Raw genomic sequence first — 25,816 nt, 5'->3', positions numbered from 1 at the left:
GCAACTGAATGGTGGATACCTACAGTACAGTGCATGTTTAGTGCTCCCGAGTGGCGCGGTGGTCTAAGGCACTGCATCTCAGTGCAAGAGGTGTCACTATAGTCTCTGGTTCAAATCCAGGCTGTATCACATCCGACTGATTTGTAGTCCCATAGGGCAGCACACAATTGGCCCAGTGTTGCCCGGGATAGGCCGTCATTGTAAATAACTGACTTGCCTAGTTAAATAAAAATAACTGAATCAGACCTGAATCCATCCAATATGATTCAGCTGCAGCAGCAACTGTGAAATGAACACCAAATGCTGGGTGCTGGCACAGCCCTGCAGTTTCCACAGTAACTGGGACCAAAAATAGCAACCCAAACCAGCGGCCATTCCGCACAGGATACTATTTATATACTCTAATGGTATCCACGTGAGAAAAGCAGACGCATTCCTCGGCTAGCTGTCCAATTACTTTCAAAAAGATGAGCAGGACAGAGTCTTTGCAAATCCAATTACATGTCCACATTAATTTCACCTCTTTGAGCAATCGATCCTTGTGTTTGGAACAGTACATCCGAGAACTTCAAGGCTAGATACCAAGTTAACTAGCATACTAAACAGGCCTATTAATGTAACTCAGAATAGTGATTACACCCCCCCCCCCATGAGTTATTTTTTTAAAGACAAAAGCTTCTCCCTCATAGTACTTGATCATTATGCCATTGCTACACAGCACCTTGCTGTGAAAGATTTATTCAAATGGGCAAAATTTGCTTTTCAGTAGGGATGTCCCGCTTTCCCTTTCAAGACGATTAGATTCGTATCTATATACATGGACTCTGATACAATACAGGAACGATATGTTTTGATTGAAACGATTCAATGCGATTCGGTTTGATTAGAGGAACTAATCGATGCGATTTGGTTCGATGTGATACATTTGTTGCATGAACATGTCAGGTGTTAGTTGTGCAGAGGTGAGAACGGAGTCAGGCGCAGGACACAGAACTGAATAAAATAACGAACTTTACTCGGGAAAAATAATCAGGAAAATAAATCCACGCAGGGATCACAAACCCTAACACAAAAGACTAACACAAACCAGGAACAATCACGCAAGAAACATAATGGGAACCAGAGGGTTAAATAGGGAAATAATAATAACGTAATGGGAACCAGGTGTGTACACTCAAGACATAACAAATGGAAAACAGAAACATGGATCGGTGGCAGCTAGAAAGCCAGCGACGACGAGCGCCGAACGCCGCCCGAACAAGGAGAGGCACCAACTTCGGCGGAAGTCGTGACAGGACATTAATTTTCCATTCTAAATTCAAATCTGCTGCTGATGGAGCTCATGAGTTGGGCTTCTCTGAGCTGGATATGTCTGAGCTGACTTTTCTTTCTGTGTGTGTGTGTGTGTGTGTGTGTGTGTGTGTGTGTGTGTGTGTGTGTGTGTGTGTGTGTGTGTGTGTGTGTGTGTGTGTGTATTACGTGCATGTGTGGTGCATGCATGTGTCGTGCGTGCATGCGTATGTGAGTGCTTGCCTGTGTGCGTGTGTGCTGGCACGTGTGTATGTGCATGCATGACTGGGTGATATATACAGTAAGACGGGACGTATTGTTTCACCATGGTAACCGTAGCATCACACTGCTACAGAGAGCCAGAGAGGTTGAAGATGAAGACAGCACGGATTGGCAAAAAAAAGACAGAGATGACTTAATGACTTAATGGACTGGTGTTCATTGACAGGTTTACCCTGTTGATGGCTGCCGGTAGGTCAGGTTTACATTACATATACACTATGAGTTCATTCCTTCCTCTCATCATCTTCCCCTCTCTTCAGACCACGGCATCTAACTCTCTCTAACAAATCTAATTTGTGCATCTAATTGTAGCCTAATTGTGATAATGTACCGATATATGATTTTATGTGATGACATTGGATTTGTGCATCTAATTGTAGCCTATGATATTTGTTTGTGTGATAATGTACTGATATGTGATTTTAAGTGATTTTCAATTGGTTATGTATTTTCTTTCTTTCCGTTTGTTTCCATAAAAGCCCATCTAGGGGCAGCTGTTGAAAATGAGCGTAAGCTAAACACAATAGAGCAGTACATTGGACGACTGTTTGTTCGATGTGTTTGTACTTGTCCCTATCCAAATAAGACGAATAGAAAATGTTATGAGATTACAGTGGCTCTGCTTGTGCATCGATCTAGATGCAGCAGCCTGTGTCTCTAAATAAATAGACTTGAGAGAGATTCAAATAACCCTGAACATTGAAAATGATAACTGTTTTTTTTTTTTATTCTCATTCCTTATTGTTTGTCATAGAATAAACACAAATGAATCTAGGACTACATCAACAACAACAAAAATCAGGACAGTCTGAAAATAACTATCCACATAGCCTATTGATTGATGTGAAGGCAAGTGCCTATTCCAACTCAGTGCAATACAATATAGGCCTGTATTACCTGCATGTGGAGACAGGTAGACATATGCCATTGTTAGTGGTGATGATGATGATGATGATGATGACTTGGATTCTAAAATTTAAAAAAAAATCCCAGGCTACTCAAATATACATTATCTAGCCCTGTTAAAAGTTCTGTCTTCCAAAGAAAAATGCATTATTCTCATCAAACCAGGGTTGCCATGTCCGTGGTTTTCCTGGAATTGGAATTACTATGAAAACAATGTCGCTGGTGAAAATGTATTGGTCACGGTTTGCGAGTTTTTGGGCTACTTCTAAGTTGCACCACGGCCGCCATCAAAAGTTTGGACACACAAACTCATTCAAGGGTTTTTCTTTATTTTTACTATTTTCTACATTGCAGAATAATAGTGAAGTCATCAAAACAATGAAATAACACATATGGAATCATGTAGTAACCAAAAACGTGTTAAACAAATTAAATTATATTTTTACTTTGATATTATTCAAAGAGGCCACTAGGGTTGCAAAGGGTCGGAAACTTTCCGGTAAATATCCGGAATTATTGCTTAAATTGGGAATGGGAATATTGCTTAAATTCCTCAGAAAGGTTAGCTTATAACAGTGAACCTTTTTTTGTGAAATACACATAAGGCAATTCTTGGTCTTGTGGCATATTTTGGTTAAACTAACCCAGATTCAATGGAATTGCAACCCTCTGCATGCCCACTGCACTCTTCCATCACATGTACAGCTGATTCTCAAGATCTGCACACTAATGAGATGCTATTGAGCCCACACTACTACACTGTCTGAGCCAAGGACTACATGCTTTCTGGTAAGTTTTGATTACAATACTGGGTGGGGTGAATATATTTTATATGACATACATGATTTTTGTTAAAACTTCTTACGTATTCGGAAGTTCGGATGACTGACGTGCCCAAAGTAAACTGCCTGGTACTCAGGCCCAGAAGCTAGGATATGCATATAATAGAAAACACTCTGAAGTTTCTAAAACTGTTAAAATAATGTCTGTGAGTATGACAGAACTGATATGGCAGGGAAAAACCTGAGGAGAATCCATCCGGAATTTCTTTTTTTTTAGGTCACCACCAATTCAAACACTTGTCTATGGGATATTCAAAGGAAATCCTCCCAGATTGCAGTTCCTATGGCTTCCACTAGATGTCAACAGTCGTTAGAAAGGGTTTCAGGCTTGTTTTTTGAAAAATTAGCTAGAATTTGTAGTTTTTCAAGATGGCTCTCATTTGGACTGTAGTCTTGTGGCGTGCGTGGTTGAGGGTGCGCTCTTTGTTATTTATCTCCGGTATTGAACATACTATTCTCCGTCTTAAATGTAATTGTTTATCTACATATTAGGGTACCTGAGGATTGATTAGAAACGTTGTTTGACTTGTTTGGACAAAGTTTATTGGTAACTTTTGGGATTGCTTTGTCTGCATGTTGAACGACTGGAACGGGTGGATTACTGAATCAAACGCGCCAAATAACCAGACTTTTTGGGATATAAAGAAGGACTTTATCGAACAAAACGACCATTTGTTGTGTAGCTGGGACCCTTGGGATTGCAAACAGAGGAAGATCTTCAAAGGTAAGTGATTTATTTTATTGCTATTTCTGACTTTTGTGACGCCTCTGCTGGTTTGGAAAATGTTTTTAAGGATTTTGCATGCGTGGGCGCTGTCCTCAGATAATCGCATGGTATGCTTTCGCCGTAAAGCCTTTTTGAAATCTGACAAAGCGGCTGGATTAACAATAAGTTACGCTTTTAAATGATGTAGGACTATTTTCATGAATGTTTAATATTACAATTTTTATTTTGAATTTCGCACTCTGCAATTTCACCGGATGTTGTCGAGATGGGGCGCTAGCGTCCCACCTAGCCTTAAGAAGTTTTAACTAGTAAATAGTAGCCTACAGCAAAGTGTGTTTAAATATTCTCTAACTTGTTAACAATTTCTGCTAGTTAGTTTTTGCTATCATGTGGGTTTTAGCTTGCTTGAGCCTGCTAACTGAGGGGGGTTAATTCACCTGTTTCCATCATGTTTCATTTTAAAACATGTATCTTACAAAGGAGTTGTTTAATATAACTGCTTAACTATTTATCTGTACATGGAATTGTATTTGTTTTTTTCCCCCTTTTTTTCCCTAATCTTTACAGGAAAATGACACGGGCACTATCTGATGTGTGGAGACATTTCACTGCAGCAAATGGAGAAGGAAAAACTGTGCACATTTGCAAATACTGTGCCAAATCATATGTGAAGAATGCAACAAAGATGCAGAATTATCTGGCCAAGTGCATAAAGTTCCCTTAGCACTCACAACAAGCAACGTCTGACAAAGGTCCCTCTACTTCTATTCGAGGTGAAAATGATGAATCAGACACCTTATCGATAGCAACAGCTCATTGTCCTCCTGGAATCAGAAGTTTTTTTGACTTAATGGAGGAACGTAGTCAGAGAAATGCTGATGAATGTCTTGCTCAAGCTGTGTATGCAAATGGTTCAGCTCTGATGCTCACAGGCAATGTGTACTTCGCCCAGCATACACCCCACCATCCAGACAAGCTTCATCTACTAATTTGCTGGATGCAGAGTTCAACAGAGTTCAACTGAAGGTCAAGCAAATCATAGAGAAAGCAGACTGTATTGCAATCATCTCTGATGGGTGGTCGAATGTTTGTGGGCAAGGAATAATTAACGACATCATCTCCACCCCTCAACCAGTATTCTACAAGAACACAGACACAAGGGACAACAGACACACCGGTCTCTACATTGCAGATGAGCTGAAGGCAGTCATTCATGACCTTGGACCACAGAAGGTATTTGCACTGGTGACAGACAATGCTGCGAACCTGATGGCTGCTTGGTCTAAAGTGGAGGAGTCCTACCCTCACATCACACCCATTGACTGTGCTGCTCATGCATTGAATCTGCTCCTCAAGGACATCATGGCACTGAAAACATTGGATACACTCTACAAGAGAGCCAAGGAAATGGTTAGGTATGTGAAGGGTCAACTTGTTATAGCAGCAATCTACCTCACCAAGCAAAGTGAGAAGAATAAGAGCACCACATTGAAGCTGCCCAGCAACACCCGTTGGGTTGGTGTTGTCATCATGTTTGACAGTCTCCTGGAGGGGAAGGAGTCTCTCCAAGAAATAGCCATACCACAGTCTGCCGATATGGACAGCCCCATCAAGAGGAACCTCCTGGATGATGTATTTTGGGAGAGAGTGGTAAGCAGCCTGAATCTCCTGAAACCTATAGCAGTAGCCAATGCATGGATTGAGGGAGACAATGCCATCCTGTCTGATGTTCAGACTCTGCTCGCAGATGTAAGAGAAGAAATCCGTACTGCCCTGCCCACTTCACTGTTGCTCCAAGCAGAGGAGACTGCAGTTCTGAAATATATCAAAAAGCGTGAAGAGTTCTGCCTGAAGCCCATACACGCAGCAGCGTACATGTTGGACCCCAAGTATGCTGGCAAGTATCCTGTCTGGTGCAGAGATCAACAAGACCTATGGTGTCATCACTACCGTCTCTCGCCACATTGGCCTGGATGAGGGCAAGGTTCTTGGCAGTCTGGCGAAGTACACTTCCAAGCAAGGGCTTTGGGATGGAGATGCAATATGGCAGTTATGCCAACATCTCATCAGCCACCTGATGGAAGGGATTTTGTGGATCTGAGGCACTTTCCCCTGTTGCCTCCATCCTCCTCCAAATCCCACCAACATCAGCCGCCTCAGAGCGCAAATGGTCCTTTTTTGGGAACACACACACACACCAAAGCATGCAACAGGCTGAAACATTGGTGTTCATCCGGGCAAAATTGAGCCTGACAACAAGCCATCCTCAACAAGGTTGGAAAGTCACAGTGAAGATGAGGCCTCAGAGGCTGATGTTCAAGAGGTGGACATTTTTATCCTTTATTTAACTAGGCAAGTCAGTTATGAACAAATTATTATTTACAATGACAGCCTGGGAACAGTGGGTGAACTACCTTGTTCAGGGGCAGAACAACATATTTTTACCTTGTCAGCTCAGGGATTCAATCTAGCAACCTTTCAGTTGCTGGCCCAATGCTCTAACCACTAGGCTACCTGCCGTCAACATAAAGGAGGTTCAGGGAGAAGACTTGGAAGCCTGAGAGGAACACAACCAAAGCTTTAGTTTCTAGACTATAATTTTACAGATGTATGTTGAAAACGTATTTGGGAGATGTGATGGATCATTGGGGACCATTCAATATTCCCTTTCTTTTGTTGTTCAGTGAAATCATCCCATGTGAAGAGTCAACTCATTTAATTAAAGTTCAATTAAATGTTTTTTTTATTTCTATTGGAAGGATTTAATCATTTGTAATTATGTCTACTTATGATAAGTTAAAAGGTGTCACGTTCTGACCTTAGTTTCTTTTTTATGTCTTTGTGTTATGTTGGTCAGGGCGTGAGTTGGGGTGGGCAGTCTATGTTATTTTTTCTAGGTTGTTTGTTTTCTATGTGTTTGGCCTGGTGTGGTTCCCAATCAGAGGCAGCTGTTTATCGTTGTCTCTGATTGGGAGCCATATTTAGGTAGCCTGTTTTCCATTGTGTGTTGTGGGTGGTTGTTTCCTGTTTAGTTTCACCTTTCAGGACTGTTCGTTTGTCGTTTTTGTTGTTTGTCAAGTGTTTTCGTATTTTATAAAAAAATATGACCACTTACCACGCTGCACCTTGGTCCAACATTTCCTACTCCTCCTCAGACGAAGAGGAGAATCGTTACAGAACCACCCACCAGAAAAGGACCAAGCAGTGTGGTAACCAGGATCAGAGGGTTCTGGACTCCTGGACATGGGAGGAAATTTTGGACGGCAAAGGACCCTGGGCACAGCCGGGGGAGTATTGCCGTCCGAAAGAGGAGCTGGAGGCAGCTAGAGCGGAGTGGCGCCACTACGAGGAATTGGCGCGAAGTAACGGGCACGAGAGGCAGCCCCAGATTTTTTTTGGGGGGGGTGTCGTGGTAATTTCCTGTATTACTCAATAAAGAGAGAGAGAGAGCCAACCACACACAAGTCAGAGTTAAATTATATATTCCATCTTTAATATATATACAAGCTTCACCAAAGCCCTTTTTGACTCTCAGATCAATTCAGTGTCTATAAATGAATTCTCTGAGAGTGCTTACAAAACAATTCTTAGTTTCATTTATAGCCAAGATACACCCCTCTCAACTTACAAAGAATCCTTTACCCGAAAGAGGAGTATCCTATCGCTAGACAGCATCAGCTATAAATCATCGTTCAGTTTGATCTCCCAAGACAAGGTTTCAATCTCATGCTTGATACTTCACTGTCTACCAAAACATTACCTCATCCAATGGCATATATCAATTGTCATTTCTAGATACTCCCAAACCTGGACAAACTCAAAATCAGACAGTGAGCTTCTTAGGTCAAATACTAGGTCAAGATAAGGGCAACCTCAGAGGGGAAATACAATGGTTCCAAACACTGCCAAACTCCTTCCCCCTATGAGAAAAGTAGGGAGTGACTGGCGTACAGACATTGTATGAGATAACTAACTGGTTCCCCAATTAATAACGCCATCCCGTCACATGGTTTAACATATACATTGACATATGAAGGCAAGCCTGACCTCTCCACTCTCTGGCCCCATTTTAATGACAAGTATCTCACAAGCATATGATGAAAATAACATCTTATCTATCTATGTTACTTAGCTAAATCTGATTCTGCCACGACAGGGGGCACACGGGTAGATTGGCGGACTCAGGTAGGAGGCCTGAGCCAACTCCCCGTGCTTACCGTGGCGAGAGAGTGACTGGGCAGGCACCGTGTTATGCGGGGGAGCGCACAATGTCCCCAGTGCGCACACGTAGCCCGGTGCGTTACATCGCAGCTCCTCGAATTGGCCGGGCTAGAGTGGGCATCGAGCCAGGAGGGATGATGCCGGCTCAGCGCATCTGGTCTCCAGTACGTCTCCTCGGCCCGGGGTATATTGCACCAGCCCTACGCACGGTGTCTCCAGTTCGCCAGCACAGCCCAGTGCGGCCTGTTCCAACTCCCCGCACTTGCCGGGCTACAGGGGGAATCCAGCCAGGACGAGTGGTGCTAGCTCTACGCTCGAGACCGCCAGTGCGCCTCCACGGTCCAGTGCATCCGGTGCCAAGGACAAGGCCTCCTGCATGTCTCCCCAGCCTGGTGAGTTCTGTGCCTGTGCTAAACACTAACCCTCCTGCATGTCTCCCCAGCCTGGTGAGTCCTGTGCCTTCTCCCAGAGCCAGGCCTCCTGTGTGTCTCTCCACTCCAGTGGGGATCCATGGCAAGAAGCCTCCAGTGGTGATCCATGGCACAAAGCCTCCAGTGATGATCCATGGCACGAAGCCTCCAGTGATGATCCATGGCACGAAGCCTCCAGTGATAATCCATGGCACGAAGCCTCCAGTGATGAACCATGGCACGAAGCCTCCAGTGATGATCCATGGCACGAAGCCTCCAGTGATGATCCATGGCACGAAGCCTCCAGTGATGATCCATGGCACGAAGCCTCCAGTGATGATCCATGGTACGAAGCCTCCAGTGATGATCCATGGTACGAAGCCTCCAGTGATGATCCATGGTACGAAGCCTCCAGTGATGATCCATGGCAAGAAGCCTCTAGTGAGGATCCATGGCACGAAGCCTCCAGTGAGGATCCATGGCACGAAGCCTCCGGTGAGGATCCATGGCACGAAGCCTCCGGTGAGGATCCATGGCATGAGGCCTCCAACAAAGGATGTCAGTCCGGAGCCTCCAGCGACGCCCTCTAGTCCGGAGCCTCCAGCGACGCCCTCCTGTCCGGAGCAGCCGGAGTCTCCCTCCTGTCATGAGCTGCCGGAGCCGCCCGTCAGTCAGGAGCTGCCGGAGCCGCCCGTCACTCTGGCGCTGCCGGAGTCTCCCGCCTGTCCGGCGCTGCCGGAGTCTCCCATCTATTCGGGGCCCGCTGCAAGGGTCCCCAGTCCAAGGTCGGCGGCGAGGGTCGCCGCTCCAAAGGTGCCACTTAAGCGGGCAAAGACTATGGTGGAGTGGGGTCCACGTCCCGCGCCAGAGCCGCCACCGCGGACAGACGCCCACCCAGACCCTCCCCTATAGGTTCAGGTTTTGCGGCCGGAGTCCGCACCTTTGGTGGGGGTACTGTCACGTTCTGACCTTAGTTTCTTTTTCTATGTCTTTGTGTTAGGTTGGTCAGGGCGTGAGTTGGGGTGGGCAGTCTATGTTCTTTTTTCTAGGTTGTTTGTTTTCTATGTGTTTGGCCTGGTGTGGTTCCCAATCAGAGGCAGCTGTTTATCGTTGTCTCTGATTGGGAGCCATATTTAGGTAGCCTGTTTTCCATTGTGTGTTGTGGGTGGTTGTTTCCTGTTTAGTGTTTTGTTTTTACCTTTCAGGACTGTTCGTTTGTCGTTTTTGTTGTTTGTCAAGTGTTTTCGTATTTTATTAAAAAATATGACCACTTACCACGCTGCACCTTGGTCTCCTCTATACGACGATCGTTACAAAAGGTTTATGTTTCTGTCTCCATATGGTAAATATATCCAATGCAAAAAAACATCTACATTTAAATGGTATTAATATTAATTCCCATATATTCCTGTTAATTCCCACGGAAAGTTTCCACCTCTGAATATTCCCCAAAATGAGTAAACCCTAGTAGCCTTGATGACAGCTTTGCACACTCTTGGAATTCTCTCAACCAGCTTCATGAGGCAGTCAATTAACAGGTGTGCCTTGTTAAAAGTCAATTTGTGGAATTTCTTTCATTCTTAATGCACTTGAGCCAATCAGTTGTGTTATGACAAGGTAGGGGTGGTATACAGAAGATAGCCCTATTTGGTAAAAGACCAAGTCCATATTATGGCAAGAACAGATCAAATAAGCAAAGAGAAACGACAGTCCATCATTACTTTAAGACATGAAGGTCAGTCAATCCGTAAAACATTTCAAAACTTAGAAAGTTTCTACAAGTGCAGTCGCAAAAACCATCAAGAGCTATGATGAAACTGGCTCTCATAAGGACCGCCACAGGAAAGGAAGACCCAGAGTTACCTCTGCTGCAGAGGATAAGTTCATTAGAGTTACCAGTCTCAAATTGTAGCCGAAATAAATGTTTCACAGAGTTCAAGTAACAGACACATCTCAACATCAACTGTTCAGAGGAGACTGCGTGAATCAGGCCTGAATCAGGCTGCAAAGAAACCACTACTAAAGGACACCAATATGAAGAAGAGACTTGCTTGGGCCAAGAAAAACGAGCAATGGACATTAGACCGGTAGAAATCTGTCCTTTGGTCTGATGAGTCCTAATCTGAGATTTTTTGTTCCAACCGCCGTGTCTTTGTGAGACGTAGAGTAGGTGAACGGATGATGTCTGCAGGTGTGGTGGAGGAGCATGGAGGAGGAGATGTGATGTGATGTTGTGGGGGTGCTTTGCTAGTGACACTGTCTGTGATTTATTTAGAATTCAAGGCACACTTAACCAGCATGGCTACCACAGCATTCTGCAGCAATACGCCACCCCATCTGGTTTGCGCTTAGTGTGACTATCATTTGTTTTTCAACAAGGCAATGACCCAACACACTTCCAGGCTGTGTAAGGACTATTTAACCAAGAAGGAGAGTGATGGAGTGCTTCATCAGATGACCTGGCCTCCACAATCACCCGACCTCAACCCAATTGATATGGTTTGGGATGAGTTGGACCACAGAGTGAAGGAAAAGCAGCCAACAGATGCTCAGCATATGTGGGAACTTCTTCAAGACTGTTGGCAAAGCATTCCAGGTGAAGCTGTTTGAGAGAATGCCAAGAGGGTTCAAAGCTGTCATCGAGGCAAAGGGTGGCTATTTTGAAGAATCTAAAATATGTTTTGATTTGTCTAACACTTTTTAGGTTACTACATGATTCCATATGTGTTATTTCATAGTTTTGATGTCTTCATTATTATTCTACAATGTAGAAAATAGTAAAAATAAACAAAAACCCTTGAATGAGTAGGTGTGTCCAAACTTTTGACTTGTACTGTACATATTATTAATATTTAATTCAGGGATTGAAATTACAACCCCATGCTCAGTAGTCTATTCCAGCAGGCTATTGGGGAACACAAGCACTTCTTACCTCGAAATCTCTTTGCTATTCATGTTGAATAAATTATTCTGTCAATCGTTCAGTTTACATCTTGCCTACATCTTGCCTAGGCTATCTCACATTAGATGTAGTTCTATCGGGGGCTATAAGATACCTGCATCTAGCGAAGCAATCCATTGCAAAGTTGAATTACAATCATAAACCCAGATTTTAGTCTGTAGCCTATGCCTATTGAAATGACAAGTCAATCTCACAAATGTGCCATTTACAGCTGTAGTCTTAACATCTGGCACATAATAGTGTCACAATTGCCAGAAAATAGCCCAACATTAGATTTTTAAGTTCGTCCCAGTGTTTCTTGCTCAGAGATTTTGCTCAGAGATTCTCTGTCCAACTTTCATGACTCAAACTCTCCTGTCGGATTTATAGTTATGCACATGTGCAAAAGGGATTTATTTAAGAAATAAGGCAGTAGGGGGTGTGGTATATTGCCAATATACCACGGCTAAGGGTATGTGTGTGTCTCTCAGAAACAGGGCACCTCTCAAGGAGGTTATATGCACAATATATTTTCTTATGCCAGGATACAGTCCTTAGCTGTGGTATATTGGCCATATACCACAAACCCATGAGGTGCCTTATTGCTATTATAATCTGGTTACCAATGTAATTAGAGCAGTAAAAATTAATATTTTGTTATACCTGTGGTATACGGTCTGATATACCACGGCTGTCAGCCAATCAGCATTCGGGGCTAGAACCACCCAGTTTATAATTGTAATGTTTTTCCTTTGTCATTATGTGGTATTGTGTGTAGATTGATGAGGGAAAAAAACATTTAATACATTTTAGAATAAGGCTGTAACAATAGTTTCCGAATGCACTTTACCATACCCTCTCCTGCTTTACTGCTTAATCATAGCAGTCAAACAAGGAAAATTATGGGAAAGGATCTGTCGAGTTTAGGGCAAATTATATTTTATCTGGAGTCATATTCAAATTCCTTTATTATGTCACTTCATAGCTTGCAATAATTATTATTTTGATGAAAACTCAATTTTGCTTCTAGCATCGTTACAAGTTATGGACGTTATGGAAAAAGGGTATATTGTATAAATGTGGCAAGTCCTCTCTTGCTGTAGGAAAAATTTGCTTGGCTAGTTTCAGGCCTTTTGTGCTGGTTTTCAGTATTCATTGGGCAAGAAATGTTGTTTGATCTGGCAACCCTGTCATCAGCTGCTCAGCCAGGAGGTGATTGAGGGGAAAGATGGCGAAGGCGGATGATGAAGTGGATTCTGAATCTAATGGCGGTAGAATCAAGGAGAATTGGAATATTGTCCAAAAGAAAGGAAAATGGAGCAAAGTAGAGTACAGTGATGAGAACGTTACTACGTATCTTGTAGGAGTACGGTTTGTAAATGAGGAGCAGCTGATTGAATTACCAATCTTGAGGAATCCATTTGAGATATCCAAACTGGTGGAGAGAGTGCTGGGTAGAATGAAGGCTGTGAGGATCACGAGAGGCAGGCTGGTTTAGATTTTTTGTGCTTCTGAGGATCAGAAGAAACGTGTGTTGTGTCTCACCCGATTTGATAAGTTTGAAGTGTTGTGTGTGTCTCTCAGAAACAGGGCACCTCTCAAGGGGGTTATATCTGGAGTCTCGTGGGAAGTAGATGTTGAAGAGATGAAAAATACTCCTGAGTGATTGATGCACGTCGGATGAATTGTGTGGTGAATGAAGCAAAAGTGAAGAGTCTGTTCTTTTATTTTTTGATATGGAGTCAGTTAGGGTGTATTAACTACAGAGTCGGAGCATTCATCCCAAGACCAATGCAGTGTGATCATTGTAAAGCTGTTGGTCATGTTTCAAGTGTTTGCAGAAAGGAGAAGTCGAGATGTCCAAGTTGTGGAAAAGATCATATTATGTTGTAAAAGTGAAGAAAATGTGATATGTTGCAATTGTGGTGGGAATCATGAAGCCTTGTCTTTCGAATGCCCCATAAGGGTGAAAGAAAATGAGGTGGCCAAAGTCAGGGATATCCAGAGCATATCATATGCAGCAGCTGTTAAACGGGTTGACGGTTTGAATGGTGCACTTGAAGAGTCCATGGTGCCTTCACTGCAGGCTGCAGCGGTTGCCTTTCACCCTAGAGGCCCTAGAGCCCAAGAAGGGAGATATGAGGAATTGAAAGAAGGAAGAAGTGGGAGTTTTGTTTTGTCAGTGTACTATTTTTATTTGGGTGGATTAAGTTAGTTTCCCTATCACGTATGGATTTTATTTGTACCTTCTTTTGGTTTCAACCCGTCCAGTAGGTGACAGCAATACACCTTTAGGGGTTGTAGTCCGCCATAAAAGCCACAGAAGAAGAAGAAGCTGCTCAGCCAGCAGACAGACTTGCATTAACTGCAGACCATTTCACCCTGTCACTCACGTTTGTCGAACCCGTACTGGTACAACGAATCGCGACGATGGATTTTGCTGACCGGGAGGAGGGATGGTTGGTCGGTCGTGGTAGTCATCGAATTTAGGGCTGGAAGTTCAACTCATGTGTAATTATCTTGGCTAGCAGAACTCGCTTTTGGTCTTTCTCAAGCCCACATTGTGACATTGTGGTTTCAATGATGGAGCAGGACGATTTAGTCTGCGTGTATGATTCGACGTGGGACACAGAGAGTGATGGAGACGATCCAGGAGAGAACCAAACGCGTCGCTCAAGCCAGGACAAAACTAAATCATGGACATCTGGTTTAGTACGTTGCATTTTAATTTTTATCTCTTGTGTAACCAACTATACAAATGTCGGCGTTAACACGGCGAACGAGTACGCGAAAACTAATGTTAGCATTAGGCCACTACTAGCACACATTAGCTTGCTAGCTAACGTTAGCAGCTGTTCAACTAATGGAATCTTAACGACCTAACGTTACCTCCAAATTTGGAATATTGTTTGCAGGAGAATGTAATAGTTTTAAGTGAGTTGGTAACTGCCATTATATTTGACAAGTTTCATCTATAATGCCTCGTTTAGTTTTTGGTTACAAAGCTAGCTACTATGCTAACTAACGTTAGCGTTTTATCTAGCCTTTAACCTGCTAACGTGCCTTTAGCCTGCTAACGTTAGCTTTTCATCCCCACTTTGTCTTGAGCTAGTCATTGCATTATAGCCTGCAGTGGCGATTTTAGCATGTGAATCTTGGTGGGGCAAACTCAGCTATTTTTTTTAGATGCATGCCAGCGAAGCCACTACGCAAGATTAAACAATACATTCAATGCACTATAACTGTGACTAACGGTGCCAACAAACAGTTAGGCCCTATAAAACCACTAGATATGTATTTAATTATATTTTTGTCAACAATCTACACAATACTATGTCAAATTGGAATAAGAATGTTAACATTTGTAAAACATTTACGATAAATAAAACTATATTACATAACTATTCGACCCCCGAGTCAATAGGCCTACATGTTGAATGACATTTGGCACCAATTACAGCTGTTTGAGTCTTTCTGGGTAAGTCTTAAGAGCTTTACACACCTGGATTGTACGATATTTGCACATTATCCTTACATAAATATTCAAGCTATGTCAAGTTGGTTGTTAATCATTGCTAGACAGCCATTTCAAGTCTTGCCATAGATTTTCAAGCTGAGTTAAGTCAAAACTGTAACTAGGCCACTCAGGAACATTCACTGTATTCTTGGTAAGCAGCTCTAGCAAAGCTTTTTTTTTTTACTAATTGAAGATAGACCACAGCCTGTCGTTTCCAATGAGAGCAAATGAATCCTAGTGGGCAAAACAAGCAAGGAAGTGGGCAGAGCCAAGCACGAGCTAGCTTTGTGTTTGCAGACATTTCCGCACGATGTGGGCAAGTTGGTGGCAGAACACTGGGGAGTTCTTATCCACCTCATTTTTGCTATGGGCACAGCCGAACAGAAGGGATGGATTCGACATCTGCTTTACTTACCTACTGAAGGTGGCAAACTTTCTACAGTAAATTAATTGGAGTCAATTTATAGAGTATAAAAGTGTAGTTGTATATACAGTCAAAAGTTTTGGGACACCTACTCCTTCAAGGGTTTTTATATTTTCTACATTGTAGAATAATAGTGAAGACAAACTATGAAATACTACATGGAATCATGTAGTAACCAAAAAAGTGTTAAACAAATCAAAATGTGAGATTCTTCAAATAGCCACCCTTTGCCTTGACAGCTTTGCACATGCTTGGCATTCTCTCAACCAGCTTCACCTGGAATGTTTTTCCAACAGTCTTGAAGGTGTTCCCACATATGCTGGGCACTTGTTGGTTGCTTCTCCTTCACTCTGCGGTCTGACTCTTCCCAAACCATCTCAATTTGCTTGAGGTCAGGGGATTGTGGAGGCCAGGTCATCTGATGCAGCACTCCATCACTCTCCTTGGTCAAATAGCGCTTACACAGCCTGGCGGTGTGTTGGGTCATTGTCCTGTTGAAAAACAAATGATAGTCCCACTAAGCCCAAACCAGATGGGATGGGGTAGCATTCTGCAGCGATGTGGTAGCCATGCTGTGCCTTGAATTTGAAATAGATCAGTGTCACCAGCAAAGCACCATAACACCACCTCCATGCTTTACGGTGGGAAATACACATGCGGAGATAATCCGTTCACCCACACCCCGTCTCACAAAGACACGGCGGTTGGAACCAAAAATCTCCAATTTGGACTCTTATTGGTGTCCTTTAGTGGTTTCTTTGAGGCAATTCGACCATGAAGGTCTGATTCACACAGTCTCCTCTGAACAGTTGATGTTAATGTCTGTTGCTTGAACTCTGAAGCAGTTATTTGGGCTGACATTTCTGAGGCTGGTAACTCAAATGAACTTATCCTCTGCAGCAGAGGTAACTCTGGGTCTTCCATTCCTGTGTCGGTCCTCATGAGAGCCACTTTCATTATAGCGCTTGATGGTTTTTGCGACTGCACTTAAACTTTTTTAAAGTTCTTAATTTTCCGTATTGACTGACCTTGATGGACTGTCGTTTCTCTGCTTATTTGAGCTGTTCTTGCCATAATATGGACTTGGTATTTTACCAAATAGAGCTATTTTCTGTATACCCCCCTACCTTGTCACAACACAACTGATTGGCTCAAGTGCATTAATCCTTATGTTGTCTTAAACAGAGTAGTTAGTCATTTTTTTACCGTTAACAGCGGAGAACCCCCTAAATTATATTTTTTCAACTTGAAATTGTATGACTTTTCCTAGAGTGACCCAACATTAGAAAAAGTGAAGCATCACCTTTGTTCATATTTCCATGAAAGCTGTACACCACCAGGATACATAGATTGTCTTAGGGTCATTTTTGACCCGGCAGTTATAAAATAATTTACGCACCACAAAAATCAGAGACATTCACACAATGAGAAATTGAGATTGTATGCTACTGATTGAATTCAGCCAGCAGCTCCTGAAGAGGAAGATCACCATGGTTGGCACAGTTTGAAAGAACAAGCCTGAGCTCCCCCCTTCACTCCTCGCGATAAGGGGGAGAGAGGCCTTCTCATCAAAGTTTGCCTTCTCCCCCACCACCACTCTAGTTTCTTACCTCCCAAAGAGGAACAAGAATGTGGTCTTCCTGAGCACACTGCACAAAACGGCTGAGATAAGTGATCTGAGGACAGGAAGCCAGCCATCATCCTGGACTACAACCACAACAAAGATGGAGTGGACAACCTGGACACGGTGATTAGAATTTACAGCTGGCCCCTGGTCATCTTCCATAACATCATTGATGTGTTCTCATACAATGCCTTTGTAATATGGCACAAGATCAACCCTACCTGGATGCCTGATAACCGGAACAAGAGGGTGTTCCTGAAGCAGCTGGGAAAGGCACTTGTAAACCCACACATTCAAAGAAGGGAGCACCTCCCCCGTACAGCAGCGCTTGTGAAAGCTGTTCAGGGGGCTGAATCGTGTCTTGATCCACCTGAGGCTGGGGCAGGCAAGAGGAGGAGATGCCTCCAAAGGACTGTAAAACAAATATGTGTTGCACATGTGAGAAATGCATCTGCAAAGTCCATGCACACACTTGCATACTGTCCTACAGTATGTTTTGTATCTATTATATTCTTATTTATTGTTTATACACCTTGTGGGTGGGGGCAATGGTTAAAAAAATGGGAGAATACTATTTTGTAGTTGAATTCCTCATTGTACAGTGTATATAAGAACTTTTTGGGCAACAGTGATATTTTCAAGACTGTTATTGTTTCTCTTCAATAAAATGCATTCAAAACTACTTTCAACACTTCTACTACTTTCTTAGGCTATACAAGTGCTATCTCTTGCTAAAAAAAAAGTTATGTTTACACCTATGCAGTACCTTTAGCAATAATACACCGCTACTTTAGTAAAGAAAACAATTATGACAGGTGTATTGTAATAAAAATGAGTAGTGTCCACTGATTTTAAATGCAGTCTTTCTGCATTGTGAAGAGGGAAAAGCCAGATATTCAAAGTTTGTGATGAATGACCGGTTGTTTCTTCATGTAAAATAGATTTGGTTTACAATTCAATTAAGCTGCTTTATTTTAGGGGTTTAGTGAAGGCGGGTCATTTTTTTAACCTTAGGACAAGGGGAGTATACAGAATGTTAAGACTACAGGGTTAAGGAGGAAAGAAATTCCACAAATTAACTTGGGTGACTACCTCCATGAAGCTGGTATAAGTACTGAAGAGCTGGGTTCTGGTGACTAAAAAGAAACTCCCAATAAACCATCTGAAATATCATTTCCACCACCAGAAATGAGCTCAATGTATTGGTGAAAGGATTATAGTATACATAATGCAATTAAATGAGTGCTGCAGCTATCTAAGGAAACACAAGAGACCTTTCTGAAAAAGTTTTTGACAAAATGAACAGAGGAACATTTGACTGAACATGAATCAGAGCCCACTAATTCATGTTCATCACAAAACGAGGGTGTTGGAAATCTCTTTCCAAGTTCTGACGACAACCTAGTTTTGACATAGTTTACAGCTTTTGTCAGAGCACTTTTCTTCTGGGCTTTTGGGGGAAAGATTTCCCACGCTCTCCTCTAATTGAGCTCCTTATTAATGGGGCGTTGATGGAGCGCCGCATGCAAGCGGCTAGATGCTCTCCCTGCAGTCTGCTCCTCAAGTCTGTTTTGACCTGCAACAAGAGAAGGGAGCGGGACAAAGGGGATCTACTTTCACATTTAAATGTTCTTACTCATTTCATTGCCGAAAAGTCCCTCTCGCAATTAACGGAAGACACTTTCAGTGCGATTGGGTCCCATCCGGATTGCCGGTGGTGCGCACTTGGCCTTATTCCTTTCTCTTCTCCTTTTATCTACTCCTGTTCTCATTTTCTCCTTCAATCTCCCCTCCTGGCTCTCCTCTTCTGCTCCATTCCGTCCCTCATGCAGCCCTACCTCACTCCCGGCATTCTTGTTATGAAAACGACAGCTTAAAGCTTTTGAAAGAGTTGGCTAACTAAAGAAAGTTTCTAATTTAACTCAGGCTGATTTGACGTCAGCTAGCTAAGTTAACGTTACCTGAAAGTCTTGTCCCTGCTCCCCCTTTCGCTGCAGTGGCTGGAAATATTTTTTAAACTCATCTGAGAAAGAAGAAAAAATCTCATCGAAGACGGATAAATTAAGCTATCTTGCTTGCACTTCACAGTTCCAACTGAACTAGCTAGCTAACTTGCTGAACTAGTTACGTTAGTTGACCATGTTTCTATCATCAACATACGTGTGGATATTGGATAGATAATTGTCGTTTCAATTGTGGCAGCAATATTATAGATCTAAATGACTAGTAGTTAGCTACATAAGCTAGCTATAACTTAACTAGTTGGCTACCGTATCTTTCTTGCCGTTTCTCACACAGGAGCACTGAGGTGATTTCAAGTGAATTGTGTTTCGCTCAGCTGCAGAGCCTCTGTATTGCACACTGGTCACTCGCGCACTGGTCCCTGGCGTGCCGTTTCTCGCACAGGTGCATTCTAAAGTGATTCAAGTGAATTGTGTTTTGTACCACAGGGCGTCTGTATCCGGCACTTGTCACTCGCGCACTGGTCACTGGCGCGCTGTGTTTCTTGAGTTGCAGGCTGCCTGCCACAGCTCACAGAGCTAAATAACCTTCAGAACTGTCTTGAACCCAGACAGATTATCAATTTACCAAGAAAAGTGAATGTGCTTTACAGAACTTTATTGAAACTATGTTTTGTAGAAAAAGGATGTTTATTTTGGTGTGGCGGCAATGATTCTGCCGTAGCGCAGCTCCACACTTAAATGAACGCAGAGGAAACACTATGGGGGCGAAAGGGCAGACTGTCGGCTTTCATGAGGCCATTTTCATCCGTATCGGGTGAACCGTTTAGTAGTATTTGGTATTTTCGTCACCATTTTTGTTGAAATTAACACTGCACCAAATCCCCCATGCAACTGTTCAAACAGGGAAACTATGGGGTGAAACTACAGCTATGGTGTTGGGACCTGTCTCCTCTTCGGTTCCACTGACTTACACCCAGGTCAAAATAATTTTAGGTACCCAAAAGAAAATAAATAATGCCTTTTTAAATGTATCTCTGCCAAATGTTTCGTCCAATATCGCTGTGCCATATCTTTCACAGTGGTCAAACACGTTCTCCAGGAACATGAGGGCTGCGAAGGACATGCAGAACTACAGAAAAGGTTATCCTGTAAGTCTGAAGGCTCTTGTTATTACACATGAATAGGGCCAGGAGTTTTTGTCCGTGTGAATTTGTCAGGAAAAAATGTTGGGTCTTAGTAAGCCTAGGCTAACCTGGTCTTACCAGAACCCACTTTTTCCCCCCCTCCTGACCAGGTAAAACTCCAGGCCCTACACAGGTCGTCTGTTTTTATCTTGTCATTGTCATGAGGCGTCATCTAGACATCTGACTGCTGCTTGTCTGCGTGTCTTCACAGAATCTAGCAGATGACGAATGCTCAGAAGAGAGAATGTTCAATTTAAAATTCTATCTCAACGAATACCCCTCCTCCCCTGACGGTAGGTCATTTGCTATTCTTCCAAGCCATTTTTCAGTGACTGGAAAATGTGCGGAATGGTGTATGTAATGCTCTATATTTTTGTTTAGACATTTTAATAGAATCTTTTCATAAAGAATGGAAGACGGACTATAAGAGGCTGGAGAGAGTTCACTCCTACATTCAGTGGTACGTATGATCCTAAATGCTCCGGTTCTGTTATGGGCTAGTTGTGTGTGTTTGTTTCTTATGTATCCCGATGGACATCTATAACAGCCAAATTAAAACTCACCTATGACAGCAACCAGAAGTAGAGGTAGCACAAGTTGAAAACTCTAGGGAGTTATACCGTTATACATGTGACTATATTACTTTATGACTAGGCCTATAATTTGACTGACTTACAATGATAACAGTACAGTAATCTAATCTCAAGTGTCATAAACTTGGATGGCGTTTACGTTCTGTTGCGATAAACTGTCAATCACCGACATTTTGTCACTTAGCCGCAGCACGGCGCAGGAAAGCTTTCCCAAAACACGATTGAAACATCAGTGACGTGATTTCACCGTGCTATTATTGATATCTAGCCATCGAAAGTTATAACCCACTGTTGCTCTCAGGTTGTTTCCACTGCGGGAGCCAGGAGTGAACTACATGGCCTCTGAGCTCACCAAGAAGGAGATCCTGGTGAGTGGTTCACGTTTTGCATGATCCTTGTGATGTATTAGGAGCACTGACGTGCAACGTGTGGTTAAGGGGTACAATAAAGCACTGTGAAATGCCCTTTTCATAAAATGAGTTACTGTTGAATGTAACAGTAAGCATACCCTTGGGTCCAGTGAGCAGACAAATGTTTATGAATGGAGCTTCTCTATCAAGGCGATGATAATGGTCTCTGTGCTCTTGCCCCACTGTGTCCTCAGGCCTTCAGGGAGAGCGAGGAGGCCAAGAAGAGGCTGGTGGAGTCCTACGAGCTCATGCTGGGGTTCTATGGTATCCAGCTGGTTAACAAAGACACAGGTGAGGTCAAACGCGCCGAGAACTGGAGAGAACGCTTCGCCAACCTTGAAAGGTGAGTTGCTGAAGTTACGCCTTGGTCATCTTTACAGGGTGTGATTTCTTAAGACCATGTGGAACCACTGATGACCGTTCTTTGTCATCAGTGGTGTTGTAAACTGTTACTAGTGGTCCTCCATCTAAATATTGGTTGTGTTTTCTGTCTCAGGAACATGCACAACAACCTCCGCATTACGCGCATCCTGAAGAGCCTGGGGGAGCTAGGCTTTCAGCACTACCAGAGTCCGCTGGTGCGCTTCTTCCTGGAGGAGACGCTGGTCAAAAGGAACCTGAGCAGTGTCAAGCGCAGCGTGCTCGACTACTTCCTGTTTGCCATTCGTGACAAGCAGAAGCGCAAAGAGCTTCTGCGCTACGCTTTCCAGCACTTTGAGCCCAAGGAAAAGTTTGTATGGTGCCCCAGAAAGATCCAGAAACAGCTGAAGAAGGCGGAGAAGGGGAACGGAGAGGGAGCGGAGGAAGGCCGCACACGAGCCAAGGCTAGAGAGGGAGAGGCAGTGGGAGCCCAGAAGGAGAAGGGTGTCACGGAGGAAGTGAAGGAGACTGCCAAGTTGAATGATGAAGCATTGAGTAGTGATGGAGATAAGCAGGCTGAGGGTTTTTCTGTTAATCCTTCGGGGCCAGCGATCTCCTCAGAGGACTCAGAATCACTGGGAAACGGGAACAGTAATGATCTTGACATGGACCATTCAGGCAGCCCAGACCCTGAGTCTGTTAAAGGAGATCACAGTATGGAGGAAGGACTCAAAGAGGATAGTCAAGCCAAGGACAGCGTCCAGGACTCAGTCAAAGTCAAGGCAGCTGCATCTGAAATGAAGTCTGAGAATTTGGCACAACCGACTAAGAAGAAAAGGGAAGGTGACAAGGTGGTGCCACGCAACGGTCCTACAGAGAACTGCCCCAACGGGTGGGAGAAAGGCACGGTCGTCCCCAACGACAACCACCCACATCAGACGAGCCCATCAGCGGCATCATCCCACAAAGCCAAGACTGAGGATCCCAAAAAGGATTCGCCGAAAAAGGACATCTCAGAACGAGGTGAAAAATACCCAAGGACTGACTTTAGTGATGTGTCTGATAACAAAGCAGTGCCAGTGGGTGGGGAGAACACAAAGAAAGCTGGAGAGGACCAGACAAATGGGAAAGAGGTGAAAAATGAAGTGGAGCCGATGGATGTGGAATCCAACTCCCAGCCAAGTTCAGGGAACTTCAGGGACATGGGAACTTCCTGAATATACGGAGGGAGGAATCATTTGCAGACTAAAGGGACATATGTTAAATTGTGTACACTTATGGCCAATCCCAAATCGACCCTGAGACCCTATCCCCTAGGCACTTCATGTGGATATGAAAGGCCCAGAAAAAATATATAAGTCATATGGTAATAGCTCATCCTTGCCGTCTGATACTGTAGGTTAGATGGAATTCTCGCCATATTGCTTACACTTCTCCAATCCTCAGAATGGCATAAATTCTGAGTTCTACAGAAGCTCCTAGGAGGAAGGGGCTGGGTGGTTTCTGGGCAGGGCTTTAACAGAAAAATAGTTTTCAGGCCTTATTATATTCTGCTGTCCTCCATGTTCACATTAGAGTGGGTTTGTTCTTTTTGTTGGTAAGGATGTATGCATTACTGAATTGATTTGTTCTAATGAAATTGTGTTGTGACAGGGAACGGGGATTCTGACTGCAATCAGTTCTCCATAGTTGATCCTGCAACTGCAAGTAGTTGGATACTTTGAACTGAGGAGGATGTAAGGATAGTCTGTAATTACAGTTCACATTGAAAAGATGAATTCCATCTCATACAATGAACTGATGCCTGCTTGTTACAACATTCTTTTTAAATACACCGCTCCGTTCAAAAACTGAATACAGTTTGAATAGTAATTTTGCACACAAATTGAAATGTACTTTGTATCTAGTATTATCTGTCAGTGTTGCGACTGCATTGTGTATTATATTTTATTGAAAGCCCCTATGAAATGGCAACAGGATTGTAATGTCATTTGTTTATTTCAAGAATTTTGCACTTTTTTTTGTTGTTGCGGAATGAGAGATATAGATGACATTGCCAAAAAAAGAAAAATAACATTTAACTGTTTGATTGTATTCTGTCTTGGAAGTTTTGAAATAATACGATATGTACCTCTTTGGTTGAACTCCTTTGGCTTTGCTGTAAGGACGACATAGTAAGTGTAATCAATAGAATGTGGGTGTTTTCTTATGTTCCAAGCAGGGAGGCTATTGTTATTTATTTTATTATTTTTATTCCAAATTATTGTATGGTTATACAAAGGCCCGATCCCCTTCGACTCGTTTATTGAATTGCAAATCTCAGGAAAACCCTGTGGGAGATAGTCAACGTTTCTTCCATTTCTGAGGTTGTGTTTGGGTAAGCTTTGTTTTCCACCCGTGTGGAGATTTCATCACGAATGTCTATTTTACAATTTTCAGCAAATGAATTAATATATTCATCATACGTGTATTGAAATTGTGTGTAAAAGGGTTGTAAATACACTCCACTTTGGTGGGGTGATGAATGGAATTTGAAAATCCTTTGTCCATGCAACTTACAAACTTGACCCCTTTCCTGTTACATGACAATAAAATAAAGATTGTGCAAGTTATTTACATTTGTTTGTCTAATTCATTTTTTTTCCTTCTAGAATTATTCAATTCTTCAGATTCTAACCATGATTGTCTGAATACTGTACTACAGTCATGGCCAAAAGTTGAGAATGACACATATTAATTTTCACAATCTGCCTCAGTTTGTATGATGGCAATTTGCATATACTCCAGAATGTTATGAAGAGTGATCCGATGAATTGCAATTAATTGCAAAGTCCCTCTTTGCCATGCAAATGAACTGAATCCCCCCCAAAAAACATTTCCACTGCATTTCAGCCCTGCCACAAAAGGACCAGCTGACATGTCAGTGATTCTCTCGTTAACACAGGTGTGAGTGTTGACGAGGACAAGGCTGGAGATCACTCTCATGCTGACTGAGTTCGAATAACAGACTGGGAGCTTCAAAAGAAGGGTGGTGCTTGGAATCATTGTTCTTCCTCTGTCAACCATGGTTAACCGGCAAGGAAACACGTGCCTTCATCATTGCTTTGCACAAAAAGGGCTTCACAGGCAAGGATATTGCTGCCAGTAAGATTGCACCTAAATCAACCATTTATCGGATCATCAAGAACTTCAAGGAGAGCGGTTCAATTGTTGTGAAGAAGGCTTCAGGGCGCCCAAGAAAGTCCAGCAAGCGCCAGGACCGTCTCCTAAAGTTGATTCAGCTGTGGGATCGGGGCACCACCAGTACAGAGCTTGCTCAGGAATGGCAGCAGGCAGGTGTGAGTGCATCTGCATGCACAGTGAGGCGAAGACTTTTGGAGGATGGCCTGGTGTCAAGAAGGGTAGCAAAGAAGCCACTTCTCTCCAGGAAAAACATCAGGGACAGACTGATATTCTGCAAAAGGTACAGGGATTGGACTGCTGAGGACTGAGGTCAAGTCATTTTCTCTGATGAATCCCCTTTCCGATTGTTTGGGGCATCTGGAAAAAGCTTGTCTGGAGAAGACAAGGTGAGCGCTACCATCAGTCCTGTGTCATGCCAACAGTAAAGCATCCTGAGACCATTCATGTGTGGGGTTGCTTCTCAGTCAAGGGAGTGGGCTCACTCACAATTTTGCCTAAGAACACAGCCATGAATAAGGAATGGTACCAACACATCCTCCGAGAGCAACTTCTCCCAGCCATCCAGGAACAGTTTGGTGATGAACAATGCCTTTTCCAGCATGATGGAGCACCTTGCCATAAGGCAAAAGTGATAACTAAGTGGCTCGGGAAACAAAACATTGATATTTTGTGTCCATGGCCAGGAAACTCCCCAGACCTTAATCCCATTGAGAACTTGTGGTCAACCCTCAAGAGGCGGCTAACAAACTCCAAGCATTAATTATGCAAGAATGGGCTGCCATCTTTCAGGATGTGGCCCAGAAGTTAATTGACAGCATGCCAGGGTGGATTGCAGAGGTCTTGAAAAAGAAGGGTCAACACTGCAAATATTGACTCTTTGCATCAACTTCATGTAATTGTCAATAAAAGCCTTTGACACTTATGAAATGCTTGTAATT

At 43.2% G+C, this 25,816-nt stretch overlaps 1 protein-coding gene across 2 annotated transcripts; it reads left to right on the top strand.

Annotated features, from left to right (window-relative positions):
• The first annotated feature begins 13,958 nt into the window (after nt 1–13,958).
• LOC120059489 (opioid growth factor receptor-like) lies at nt 13,959–24,316 on the top strand. 2 transcript variants are annotated; one of them, XM_039008590.1, is made up of 7 exons: nt 13,959–14,331; nt 20,228–20,296; nt 20,544–20,625; nt 20,714–20,792; nt 21,227–21,293; nt 21,530–21,678; nt 21,832–24,316. In XM_039008590.1, the coding sequence occupies exons 1-7, from the start codon at nt 14,200–14,202 to the stop codon at nt 22,910–22,912; spliced, it is 1,659 nt and encodes a 552-aa protein (XP_038864518.1). In that variant the 5' UTR covers nt 13,959–14,199; the 3' UTR covers nt 22,913–24,316. The 2 variants fall into 2 exon arrangements, with proteins under 2 accessions (XP_038864518.1, XP_038864519.1); XM_039008591.1 differs by lacking the exon at nt 20,228–20,296.
• Nucleotides 24,317–25,816: the final 1,500 nt, after the last annotated feature.

This window comes from Salvelinus namaycush, chromosome 14 (assembly GCF_016432855.1).
Source record: "Salvelinus namaycush isolate Seneca chromosome 14, SaNama_1.0, whole genome shotgun sequence".
Classification (NCBI taxonomy): domain Eukaryota; kingdom Metazoa; phylum Chordata; class Actinopteri; order Salmoniformes; family Salmonidae; genus Salvelinus; species Salvelinus namaycush.
Note: the sequence above shows the minus strand (reverse complement) of the source record. Positions and strands in the feature narration are given on the sequence as shown.

Coding starts and splice junctions, on each gene's coding strand:
- LOC120059489 (XM_039008590.1), top strand. CDS start 14,200: ATGATGGAGCAGGACGATTTAGTCTGCGTGTATGATTCGACGTGGGAC. Junction 14,332..20,227: donor AATCATGGACATCTGGTTTA/GTACGTTGCATT, acceptor TATCTTTCACAG/TGGTCAAACACGTTCTCCAG. Junction 20,626..20,713: donor ATACCCCTCCTCCCCTGACG/GTAGGTCATTTG, acceptor ATTTTTGTTTAG/ACATTTTAATAGAATCTTTT.